We start from the raw sequence: 13,745 nt of genomic DNA, 5'->3' as shown, positions 1-13,745 counted from the left end.
AAATGATGCCCTCTGGTCCCAGACTCTCCCACAAGGGAAACAGCCTCTCCACATCTACCCTGCTGAGTCTCCACCTAATCCTGTATGTTTCAATATGTTTTATTTTTCATTCTTTTGAATTTTAATGAGCACAGGCCCAGCCTACAAAACCTCTCCTCACAAGGCAGTCCCTCCATACCTGGTATCAGCCCAGACGATCTTTTCTAGACTGCCTCCAATGCCAGTACAGCAAATGGTACCTTAGGGACCAGGAGTGTGTTGGTTGATCAAATATTCCAGTTAATCAATAGGTCTATACAATCAATGTAAAAACACACATCAAGCAATAGAAACATAATGCAGGGGGTATACACATCACTGATATTTTTTACAGCATAAATCACTTAAATAATAATACAAGTTTATCTTAAATAAAACACACTGTCAGAGTGTCTTCTCACTTACACCCTCAACTGACTACTCAGTCATTGCGGTAGATCACACTATTTGAGAAGAAATTGACTTGAAATGGAATCAATTGTTGACATTTCCATGTTGCCATTCAATTTAACAACAAGTGTACTTACAATGAGGTAAATAAATCTATAACAATCAGATCGATTAATGCAGGAAACTCTGTGGCATTTGAGGTAAATAACATTTTTTCTCCAGCTTATCAAGAGTGCTGGTTCATGAGGTACAGGTTAAAACAAAGTTTGCTATATCTTAGATACGGGGTGCAGACTGTTCACAGTATTCCAGCTGTGGGCTGGCTAGTGCCTTCTGTAGCTTTAGCAAAACTTTCATTTATTTATACTGTATTCCCTGTAAAATAAAAGGCCAACATTCCACTTACCTTCTCTATTACACACTGAACTTAGATGCTAGATTTTTGATTCATAGACAAAGACTCCCAAATCCCTCTGCGGCTTTCTATAGTATTCCGCCATTTAAATAATATTCAGCTCCTCTATTCTTCCTGCCAAAGTGTAAACCTTACGTTTTCCCACGTTATTTTCATAGAACGTAGAACATAGAAATGTACAGCACAGAACAGGCTCTTTGGCCTACGATGTTGTGCCGAGGTTTAATCCTAATGTAAAAAATAACTCAACTCACTGCTATCCATGTGCATGTCCAGCAGTCGCTTAAATATCCCTAATGACTCTGCTTCCACAACCACAGCTGTCAAAGCATTCCATGCATTCACAACTCTCTGCGTAAAGAACCTACCTCTGACGTCTCCTCCACACCTTCCTCCTAATATCTTCAAACTATGACTCCTCGTCCCAGTCAAACCTGCCCTGGGGAAAAGTCTCTGGCTGTTGACTCTAGTTATTCCTCTCATTACCTTGTATACCTTGATCAGGTCTCCTCTCTTCCTCCTACTCTCCAGCGAGAAAAATCCGAGCTTATTCAACCTCTCTTTGTAAGACAAGCCCACCACTCCAGGCAGCATCCTGGTAAATCTTCTTTGCACCCTCTCCAAAGCCTCTGTATCTTTCCTATAGTAGGGTGACCAGATCTGGACACAATATTCCAAGTGTGGTCACACCAGGGACTTGTTGAGCTGCAGGAAATCCTTGTGGCTCTTAAACTCGATCCCCCTATTAATGAAAGTCAAAACATCATATGCTTTCTTAACAACCTTATCCACTTGGGTGGCAACTTTGAGGGATCTATGTACTTGAACACCAAGATCCCTCTGTTCCTCCACACTGCCAAGAATTCTGTCTTTAATCCTATATTCAGCATTCAAGTTCGATCTTCCAAAATGCATCACTTCGCATTTATCCAGGTTGAACTCCATCTGCCGTTTCTCAGCCCAGCTCTGCACCCTGTCTATGTCGTGCTGCAGCCTGCAGTAGCCCTCGATACTATCAACGGCACCTCCAACCTTTGTGTCATCTGCAAATTTACCAACCCACCCCACAACCTCCTCATCCAAGTCATTTATAAAAACTACAAAGAGCAGAGGCCCAAGAACAGAGCCCTGCGGGACCCCACTCAACATTGACCGCCAGGCAGAATACTTTCCATCGACAACCACTTCTGTCAGCCAGCCAATTCTGAATCCAGATAGCCAAATCTCCCTGTCTCCCATACTTCCTGACTTTATGAATGAGCCTACCATAGGGAACCTTATCAAATGGCTTGCTGAAGTCCATATACACCACAACCACTGCTCGACCTTCATCGACCTGTCTCGTCACCTCCTCAAAGAACTCAATAAGATTTGTGAGGCATAACCTGCCCCTCACAAAAACATGCTGACTGCCTTTAATCACGCTATGTTTTGCCAAATAGTCATAAATCCTACCCCTCAGAATTCTTCTCAAAATCTTGCTGACCACAGACGTAAGACTGACTGGCCTGTAATTGCCAGGGATTTCCCTATTCAATCTGCCATGTTTTACTGCCCACTCTCTTACCCTGTCTGTATCCCTCCAGTCTCTGTGTCATCCTCACCATTTGCCTTCCCATCTATTTTCATATCATCCACAAACTTGGCGATAGTCCATTCACATTCCTCATCTAAAGCCATTAATATATTGTAAATCATTGTGGTCCCAGCACTACAGCACTCCATTAGTTATAGGCTGCCATCCTGAAAATGCCCCCATTATCGCAAATCTGTCTTCTATTAGTTAGTCAATCCTCTGTCTGTGCTAATATGCTTCCTCCAACACCATGGGCTCTTATTAATGAGCCGAGTGCATAGTATTGAATGTGCTTTCAAATTCCTCCTCCACAAATGGTGGGATTGTCCTGTGAGGAATTTTGTGTGTCTGAATGAGATAATCTTTCATTCTTCCAAACTCTAGATCCTAAAACTACCCCTCTATTTTAGGAGCAATCTTTTTACACAGCTAGCATTTGCCAAGATTTCTGCAAATCTGCCCCAAACTGAAAATAAACAGCATTTTTCCCCAAGCCCAAAAGAATTCAGAATCTTCGATCTGAGAGACAAATGTACGACTCTGTTTATTTTGTTCCCTTGTAAACTATTGCAATGTAAACAAATTGTCATGATTTGCCAGAACTTATCTCTCTGTGATTTAAAATAAATCACCATGGCAACAGAACATCTTACAAATTAATCATTAACCCCCTTCAGACACACAGAAGACCCATATGTTCAAAACTAAAAAATCCAAAATAAATGATATTTAAATATATGGAAGTCATACACCTTACATCATCACAAGATATTTTGCTAGAATGGAAATTTAAGGGGACACACAATATGAGAGGAAGGTACTGATTGGTTGCCCAAGTGAATTCTGATTGGTAGAGGTGTTGCTGAGGAGAATGCACCCATTAATTTGATGCTTGGCAATTTTTGGCCAGGCTTTATGAAACATTACTCTGATGTTGACTCTAACTTGTCAGGGCATTGATTTGAGAAAGGACCCAGTAAATGGCTGACACCTCTTATCAAGGTAAAACAGCCTCAGTGCATGTACGTGATCTTTCTGTCTGTAAGGGACAGGGCCTGTGTGTCCATATTTGTAGCTTCCAATGCACTCATGTTCATCACACTGTGAGCCTGATTGACAATCCTGAACTGGCTGTCAGCATAATTCTAGGTTTATTTAGCAAGTTTTGTCCAAATGCAGAATGACATCCAATGTTAGACACCATGTTGGATATACTCAAAACCTTGTTTATTGCAACCAGCCGAAGGAATGTGATGTTTGGTATGGTTTGCCAGTCTTTGGGATGTACAGGCAACATACCTAGCATCACAATAGTTCATTCATCATGGCAATGCTTTGACCAATCACAGTCAAACTGTCTGGTTTAAATTAAAAGAAACCTTGGCAGTTAACTATTGATCATAGAATCTCTACCATGTGGAAACAGGCCATTTGGCCCAACAAGTCCACACTGACCCTCTGAAGTGCAACCTACCCAGACCAGTTCCCCTACCCTATTACTCTATATTTACTCCTGACTAATGCACCAAATCTTCACATCCCTAAACACCATGGGCAATTTATCATGCCAATCCATCTAACCTACACATTTTTGGAGGAAACTGGAGCACCCAGAGGAAACCCATGCAGACACGGGAGAATGTGCAAATTCCACAGACAGTTGCCCGAGTCTGGAATCGAACCTGGGTCCCTGGCGCTGTGAGGCGGCAGTGCTAACCACTGAGCCACTGTGCCACCCAATCTTCATCTACCCAATACATTCTCCACGGCAATGCCTATCTCCATCTGAATCTGCTTGCAAACCAATCGGTATTGTCCATCCATACACAGTATGAACTATTTCTCTCCCTTTACACAGGTATTTCCAGCGAATGTCCTGATGTGGGTAAGATGAAAAGCTTTGACAAACTATGCATTTTCTCAGCAATATCCAAATTGTGTATCACAAAATGATGAAATGTTAATGACCTAGACTTTGCTATACAATACACAATTTCAAAACTTGTGGGTAACAAAACAGGTTGAAATATTGGGAACTGTGAGGAGGATAGTGATCGATCCTGAGAGGTCAGAGGTGGGTATGTATCAGACTTAATGCAGATATGTTTGAAGCAATTCATCTTGGTCAGCGAGCATGAAGAGAATGTACAAATAATGGGTATGATTCAAAAAGGTGTTGTTACTGAAGGTGGCAGGGCAGGTTGAGAATGTGGTTCATTAAAAAAAAATTATGAGAATGGTTTCAGGATTGAGGAAGATCAGTTATGAGGATAGATTGCGGAAGCTGGAACTGTTCTCTTTGGGGAGGAGAAGGCGGAGAGTATTTCTGATGGAGATTTTCAAAACCAGATAGGGGGCACATTGTTCCAATTGGAGAACATTGGTTTGAGACGATGTACAAAATAAGCAAAGTGACATTAGGGAATAAGTGGTGAATGGTTTGGCAGAAATGTACTAACTTATGATTCTATTGAGGCTTTTAAAAGGGAAGCAGAGAATTATGTGAAAAGCATGCATCTGCATTGGCTGCAGGGTAATGGATGACGGGCTGACAGCAGGTGATTGGATCTTCAAAGAGAAGCTTTAACATATCAAATGGCCTCCTTTGGAATCCTCTTGTTAGTTTACATTAAAACTTTGGGAAGACATTGCATCGTGAGCTGTGCTTTGACCATGACTGAATGCAGTGCTGGTCTTTTTACTCAGCTGTAGAATTTTGGCAATGCTGACATTGTCAGCATTCATCTTGAATTAACCTGGACAAGATTACTGGGTGGGGGGGGATTCTGTCCTGTCTCCCTCTCATCTTTTCTCATATTCAATTTGATACAGCAGCCACGTTCCTCGGCCATTTCAGAGAGCTGTTAGGAGATAATCCCATTGCTGCAGTCACATGCAGGCAAAACCAAGTTGACTTCCTTCCCTAAAGGACATTAGTAAACCATGAATAAAGAAAAATAAAAATAAACTGGGGAAAATGAGGAGAATCTTTAGCTCTACAAAGAACCTGCCACGGCCACAATGGGCTCATTTTATCATTCACAAGCAAAAACAAATTGCTGGAAAAGCTCAGTAGGTCTGGCAGCATCTGTGGAGGGAAATCAGAGTTAACCTTCGGGTCGAGTGATCCTCAGTGTTCTGATCTGTGATCAGATCTGAGGAAGGGTCACTCAACCCAAAATATTAACTCTGATTTCTCTCCACAAATGCTGCCAGACCTACTGAGTTTTTCCAGCAATTTGTTTTTGTCTCTGATTTACAGCATCCATGGTTCCTTCAATTTTCCTTTTATCATTTCCTTTGCAAAATCCTGTAAATGTACAATGTTGAAAGGTTAAACACAAGGTTCATGTTCTCTTCTATACAGGTTCACAATTCACTGTAAGAGGTCTATCACGGCAACTGATGGTGATATTTTGTATGTGAACCATGCCACGTTTTCAGAATAATAATTAGCTCAAATTTGAACAGAATGGAGGTTTCTGCGTGTGGATCATTTACCTGTGGATCTGTGGAGCTTCCGGTGTTTTCCTTTCTTGCTTCATACGCAGTCAGGAAAGCTTTAATAGAAGCATGTCTGTATCCTCCTGTCTGAACCTGGTCCTGCCCTTTCAGCTTTCCCTTCAGGTCATACTCAGAGTTTGGCCCAAAGGTTTTGTACAATTCTTGTCTGTACAGCTGCACATCAAAGCCTGCACAAAGGGAGGTCACAAAACAACACAATCATTCTTCAAATCATTCATCCACTTTTGTTTCTCAATGAGGTGTCATCACATTGCTCTCTCGCTGGGCAAATGGGAGTTTCATCAAGTGTAGGAAATGAAGGGGACTGTAAGGATTTCCAGCCTGTTCCACTGTTAAGTAAGATCATGAACAGGTTTTGGATTTTGGGTTGTGAGCTCAATTTTGGACAGAAACAGGAGTTGACCCTCTGCACAATGAGGAACAATCACCCAGCAGTGATTATCTGCAAGCAGGGTTTCAATGCTTGGGGGCGTCAATAGGAGGCCCCGAAACTGGAAAGGAACCAGTGCAGGTTCGAGACAGAGTGTATGAGAAAGAGAACATAAGAGAGAGAGAGAGAGAGCACGGGAGAGAAGGAGAGAGAGAAAGCTTGACTTTGCAATTTGAGTTGTTTATAAAAATTGTTGATAACAAAACATTAGGAAAGCATTAACAGGATTGGACAAAAGCAGCAAATGTTTATGTAGAAGGTTGTGTTAGTAAATTTGCAGATGACACTAAAGATGGTGGAGTTGTGGATAGTGCTGAAGGATGTTGCAAGTTACAGAGGGACACAGATAAGCTGCAGAGCTGGGCTGAGAGGTAGCAAATGGAGTTTAAAATGGAAAAGTGTGAGGTGATTCACTTTGGAAGGAGTAACAGGAATAAAGAGTTGTGGGCTAATGGTAGGATTCTTGACAGTGTGGATGAGCAGAGAGATCTCGGTGTCCCATATACGTAGATCCCTGAAAGTTGACACCCAGGTTGTTAAGAAGGCATACGGTGTGTAAGCTTTTATTGGAAGAGGGATTGAGTTTCGGAGCCACAAGGTCATGCTGCAGCTGCACAAAACTCTGGTGTGGCCACACTTGGAGTATTGTGTACAGTTCAGGTCACCATATTATAAGAAGGATGTGGAAGCTTTGGAAAGGATTCAGAGGCAATTTACTAAGATATTGCCTGATATGGAGGGAAGGTCTTATGAGGAAAGGCTGAGGGACTTGAGGCTGTTTTCATTAGAGAGAAGAAAGTTGAGAGGTGACTTAATTGAGACATATAAGATAATCAGAGGGTTAGATAGGGTGAACAGTGAGAGCCATTTTCCTCAGATGGTGACAGCTAGCACGAGGGGACATAGCTTTAAGTTGAGGGGTGACAGATATAGGACAAATTTCAGAGGCAATTTCTTTACCCAGAGTATAAGGGGTATGGAACGCCCTGCCTGCAACTTTAGTAGATTCGCCAACTTTAAGGGCATTTACATGGTCATTGGATAAACATATGGATGAGAATGGAATACTGTAGGTAGATGGGCTTCAGATTGGTTCCACAGGTTGGTGCAAGGTCTGAAGGGCCTGTACTGTGCTGTGATGTTCTATGTAAAACCAAACCATGAGCTAATGGGACTTTTTGAGGATCAAACTAATAGAATAGATAAGCGAGAACCAGTGAATGTGATGTATTCAGATTTTCACGGCTTTTGATAAGATCCCTCAAAAGAGACGAAGGGGCAAAAGTAAAGCACGTGGGATTGGGGGTAAAATGTTGTCATGGTTCGAAAATTGGTTAACAGGCAGGAAACAGAGAGTGGGAACAAATGGTTCTTATTCCGAATGGCAGGCAGTGATTAGCAGGCTAATGTAAGGATCAGTGCTTGGGCCCCGGCTATTCCTGATATAACCTGGATGAGGGAAGCAAATGCAAACTTTCCAAGTTTGCTGATGGCACAAACCTGGTTAGATTGAGAATTGTGAGGAGGCCTCAAGGTGGTTTAGACAAAGTTGACTGAGTGGGCAAACAGATGACAGCTGCAGGGTAACATGGCGAAATGCAAAGTTAGACACTTCATTGTAGAAAACAGAAAGGCAGAGTATTGTTTAAAAGGTGTTTTATTAGTAAATGTGGATCTACAAAGAGAACTTGTACACCAATCAGTCAAAGTAGAGAGGCGGGTGCAACAAGAGATATACGGCATGGAATTGACCGGTCAGTCCAACTCATCCATGCCGACCATAGAACATAGAATGTTACAGTACAGTACAGGCCCTTCGGCCCTCGATGTTGCGCCAACCTGGGAAATTAATCTGATGCCCATCTAACCTACACCGTTCCATTATTATTCATATGTATGCCCATGCTCATTTAAATGCCCTTAAAGTTGGGGAGTCTTCTACTGTTCTACGCCCCTACTACTATCTGAGTAAAGAAACTACCTCTGACATCTGTCCTATATCTATCGCTCCTCAGTTTAAAGCTATATCCCCTCGCACTAGCCATCACCATCCAAGGAAAACGGCTCTCACTGTCCACCCTATCTAACCCTCTGATGATCCTGTATGTCTCAATTAAGTCACCTCTCAACCTTCTTCTCTCCAACAAAAACAGCCTCATATTCCTCAGTCTTTCCTTGTAAGACCTTCCCTCCAGAGCAGGCAACACCCTAGTAAATCTCCTCTAAACATTTTCCAAGGCTTCCATATCCTTTCTATAATGAGGTAACCAGAATTATACACAATACTCCAAGTGCGGCCGCACCAGAGTTTTGTACAGCTGCAGCATGACCTCATGGTTCCGAAACTCAATCCGGTAGATAAAAGTAAGGACTGCAGATGCTGAAAACCAGAGTCTAGATTAAAGTGGTGCTGGAAAAGCACAGCAGGTCAGGCAGCATCCGAGGAGGAGGAAAATCAACGTTTCGGGATATCTGTCCACTCTGCAAGCACCCTGCCTCTATTCCTGATGAAGGGCTTTTGCCTGAAACATCGATTTTCCTGCTCCTTGGATGCTGCCTGACCTGCTGTGCTTTTCCAGCACCACTCTAATCTAGACTCCCGAAACTCAATCCCTCTACCTATAAAAGCTAACACACCGTATGCCTTCTCAAAACCCTATCAACCTGGGTGGCAACTTTCAAGAATCTATGTTCATGGACACCAAGATCTCTCTGCTCATCTACGCTGCCAAGAATCTTGCCACTTGCCCAGTGCTCCATTCACGTACCACCCTCTGCGTGAAAACGTTGCCCCTTAGGTCTCTTTTATATCTTTCCAATCTCACCCTAAACCTATGCCCTCTAGTCCTGTACTCCCCGACCCCAGGGAAAAGACTTTGTCTATTTATCCTATCCATGCGCCTGATGATTTTATAAACCTTGGTAAGGTCACCCCTCAGCCTCTGACGTTCCAGGGAAAACAGCCCCAGCCTGTTCAACCTCTCCCAATAGCTCAAATCCTCCAACCCTGACAACATTTTTGTAAACCTTTTCTGAACCCTTTCAAGTTTCACAACATCTTTCCAATAGAAAGGAGACCAGGATTGCACACAACATTCCAACAGTGGCCTAACCAATGTCCTGTACAGCCGCAACATGACCTCCCAACTCCTGTACTCAATACACTGACCAATAAAGGAAAGCATACCAAATGCCTTCTTCACTATCCTATCTACCTGCAACTTCACTTTCAAGGAGCTATGAACCTGCACTCCAAGGTCTCTTTGTTCAGCAACACTCTCTAGGACCTTACCATTAAGTGTATAAGTCCTGCTAAGATTTGCTTTTCCAAAATGCAGCACCTCGCATTTATCTGAACTAAACTCCATCTGCCACTTCTCAGCCCACTGGCCCATCTGATCAAGATCCCATTGTAATCTGAGGTAACCCTCTTCGCTGTCCACTACACCTCCAATTTTAGTGTCACCTGCAAACTTACTAACTGCACCTCTTATGCTCGCATCCAAATCATTTATGTAAATGACAAAATTTGGAGGGCCCAGCACTGATCCTGTGGTCACAGGCCTCCAGTCTGAAACACAACCCTCCACCACCACCCTCTGTTTTCTACCTTTGAGCCAGTTCTGTATCCAAATGGCTAGTTCTCCCTGTATTCCGTGAGATCTAACCTTGCTAATCAGTCTCCCATGGGGAACCTTGTCGAAAGCCTTACAGAAGTCCATATAGGTCACATCCACCGCTCTGCCCTCATCAATCCTCTTTGTTACTTCCTCAAAACACTCAATCAAGTTTGTGAGACATGGTTTGGAAAGGGCTGCCAGGGGAAGTGGTGGAGGCCGGTACAATCACAAAATTGAAATGACATCTGGGTGGGTATATGAATAGGAAGAGCTTGGAGGGTGGGAAATGGGCCGGGTGCTGGCAAATAGGGCTGATTGGGTTGGGATATCTGGTCGGTACACTGGAACTACAATTCAGGTTCTCATTCCCCTGTTGCATTAGTTTAAAACCTCCTGAAGAGCATTAGCAAATTTCCCCTCCAGGATATTGGTATCGCTCTGGTTCAGGTGTAGACCATCCTCTTTGTAAAGGTCCCACCTACCCTAGAATGAGCCTCAATTATCCAGGTATCCGAAACCCTCCCTCCTGCACCATCCCTGTAACCCACGTGTTCAACTCCTCCCTCCCCTATTCCTCGCCTCGCTAGCACATGGCACAGATAACAAACCAGAGATAACAACTCTGTTTGTTCTAGTTCTAAGCTTCCACCTTAGCTCCCTGAATTTCTGCCTTAAATCCCCATCTCTTTTCCTACCTATGTCGTTGGTGTATATGTGGACCACGACTTGGGGCTGCTCCCCCTCCCCCTCAAGGATCCTGAAAACACGATCAGAGACATCACGGACCCTGGTACCTGGGAGGCAACACACCAACCGTGAGTCTCTCTCGTTCCCACAGAACCTCCTATCTGTCCCCTTAACGATGGAGTCCCCCATAAGTAATGCTCTGCTCTCTTCCCCCTTCTCTAAGTAACAGGGACAGACTCTGTGCCAGAGACTTGTGCCCCATGGCTTACCCCTAATAAGTTCCACCCTCAACAGTATCCAAAGTGGTATACTTGCTGTTGAGGGAACAGCCACAGGGTGTACTGGCTTTCACTACAAGAGAATTTGAGTTCAGAAGTAGCAATATCATGCTGCAGTTATACAGGGTTTTGGTGAGACCATACCTGGAATATTGTGTGCAGTTTTAGTCTCTCTACAAAAATGATGAGGCATCAGTAGTCAGGGGTTTTAATTATCCTAGTATTAATTGAGATAATTGAAGTATGAAAGGAAATAAAGGAGCAGAATTCGTAAGGTGCATTCCAGAGATTGTTTGTGGGTCAATATGAGCAAGTCCACCACGAGAGGGCTACATATCCCAGTCAGTTCAGAGCTGCCAGCAACATTAATCAAGAGGGCTACATATCCCAGTCAGTTCAGAGCTGCCAGCAACATTAATCAAGAACTTACAATTATGAACAGTTGCAGGTAGTTTAAAGAATGATGCCTTTTTTAATATCAGTAATAGTGACACATGCTCCTATAGGTAGTTAATCAGAAACCCATAATGTCTCTTTGTTTTCTTTCTTGAATCGGTACCAACTTAGCCCCGAGTCTGGGTTACAGCTTATCCTCTGCTATTTGCTCTCACTGCTTTCTCAAAGCTAAAGAATAGACCTGGAGTCTGTGGCTCTGATGATAAGTCACTAACCACATGGTTGCATCTGAAGTCTTGCAGTTTTCCCAGGAAATACAATCTTAAGGCGATATCAGGAAACGGCTGCAGACCCTGGAAACTGCAACGGCTACGAACCCTGACAACATTCCTACAATACTACTGAAGACTTGTGCTCCAGAACTTGCCGCTCCCCCTAGCCAAGCTGTTCCAGAACAGTTAGAAAATTGGGAACTATCTGACAATGTGGAAATTTGCCCAGGTATGTCCTGTACATAAAAAGCAGGACAAATCCAACCCAGTCAATTACCACCCCACCAGTCTACTCTAGATCATCAGTAAAATGATGGAAGAGGTCATCAACAGGGTTATCAAGCAGCATCTGCTCAGCAATAACCTGATGCCCAGTTTGGGTTCTGCCAGGGCCACTCAGCTCCTGACCCCATTACAGCCTTCGAGGAGAAAGTGAGGACTGCAGATACTGGAGATCAGAGCTGAAAATGTGTTGCTGGAAAAGCGCAGCAGGTCAGGCAGCATCCAAGGAGCAGGGGCTTATGCCCGAAACGTCGATTCTCCTGCTCCTTGGATGCTGCCTGATCTGCTGCGCTTTTCCAGCAAAACATTTTCAGCCCATTACAACCTTGGTTTGAACACAGACAAACCTGGAGCTGAATTTCAGAGGGAGTGGGAGAGTGAAACCAACCATCAGTACTTGACATTCAATGGTGTTACCATCACTGAATCCCCCACTGTCAACATCCTGGGAGTTTCCATTGACCAGAAACTCAACGAGACTCGCAGTGACTACAAGGTCAGGTCAAAGGCTGGGAATCTTGCGGTGAGTAACTCACGTCCTGACTCCCGAAAGCCTGTCCACCACCTACAAGGCACCAATCAGGAGTGTGATGGAATACTCCTCACTTGCCTGGACAGGTGCAGCTCCAACAAAACTCAAGAAGCTTGACACTATCCATGTCAAAGCAGCCCACTTGATTGTTACCATATCCACAAACATCCACTCCCTCCACCAGCGATACTCAGTAGCAGCAGTGTATACTATCTCCAAAATAACCACTTTCCGAGGGAATAAAGAAATGTGTGCACGGCAGCTGAAAGCTCGTCACGTCCTGGAGCAGAGTCTCTCAGTCAAAGGCACTCAGTACCTGACTGAAGAAAGAGACATCAGAGACCAGAGCGCACCCATTTTGTTTCATACCCTGGTTATTAGCTGCTGACCACTCCAGGCCCCTCTCCCTGCAGCCTCCAACCTGCAATTCCCCCTTCCCACCCAGATGAGCTCACCACTCGTCTGATTGGCTTGTGATTATAGGGCTTTCCCAAATGGCATTGAGACCCCAAAACCTCAGTAAGATTCAGCCTCAGTATCTCATTCACTTCCTCTGTCACTCCCTCTCCTCTCGCTTTCTGCCTCTCTTTCTCTCTCTCCTCCCATTCTCTGGAGTTGGCACTCTTGCACTCTGTCTCTCTCTGCCTTCTAGATCTATGTGCTTGTTTATGGCGTTGTGGTTGGAGTGCCAGGCCTCTAGGAATTCTCTGGCATGTCTTTGCTTAGCCTGTCCCAGGATAGATGTGCTGTCCCAGTCGAAATGGTGGTTTTTTTCATTCGAGTGTACGGCTGCGAGGGAGAGAGGGTCGTGTCTTTTTGAGGCTAGCTGGTGTTCGTGTATCCTGGTGGCTAACTTTCTTCCTGTTTGTCCTACGTGGTGTTTGTGGCAATCCTTGCATGGAATTTTGTAGATGACGTTGGTTTTGTCCATGGGTTGTACTTTTAAATTTGTTAGCTTTTGTTGGAGAGTGTTGGTGGGTTTGTGTGCTACTAGGATTCCGAGGGATCTCAGTAGTCTGGCTGTCATTTCTGAAACTTCTTTGATATATGGTAAGGTGGTTGGGGTTTCTGGCTGTGTTTGGTCTGCTTGTCATGGTTTGTTCTTGGGGAATCTGCGCACTGTATTTTTTGAGATTCCGTTCTTCTTGAATACATCGTATTGGTGGTTCTCCTCTGTTTTCCGAAGTTCGTCTGTGCTGCAGTGTGTGGTGGCTCGTTGGAATAGTGTTCTGATACAGCTTTGTTTGTGTGTGTTGGGATGGTTGCTGGTGTAGTTGAGTATTTGGTCAGTGTTTGTCAGTTT

General features: G+C 43.9%; 1 protein-coding gene across 9 annotated transcripts in view; it reads right to left on the bottom strand.

The window, feature by feature from the left end:
* selenoj (selenoprotein J) overlaps positions 1–13,745 on the bottom strand; it is a 42,786-nt gene that overhangs the window by 14,838 nt on the left and 14,203 nt on the right. For all 9 annotated transcript variants that reach the window (XR_015757509.1, XM_043692576.2, XM_087988510.1 and 6 more), the window contains one exon: positions 5,922–6,112. Coding sequence is in view for 8 of the 9 variants with exons in the window: in XM_043692576.2 (XP_043548511.2) it covers positions 5,922–6,112 (191 nt within the window). In the remaining variant the exon portion in view is untranslated. The remainder of the gene's footprint in view (positions 1–5,921; positions 6,113–13,745) is intronic.

This window comes from Chiloscyllium plagiosum, unplaced genomic scaffold (assembly GCF_037043375.1).
Source record: "Chiloscyllium plagiosum isolate Xiang-an unplaced genomic scaffold, Cpla_swu_hap1 HiC_scaffold_6, whole genome shotgun sequence".
Classification (NCBI taxonomy): domain Eukaryota; kingdom Metazoa; phylum Chordata; class Chondrichthyes; order Orectolobiformes; family Hemiscylliidae; genus Chiloscyllium; species Chiloscyllium plagiosum.
Note: the sequence above shows the minus strand (reverse complement) of the source record. Positions and strands in the feature narration are given on the sequence as shown.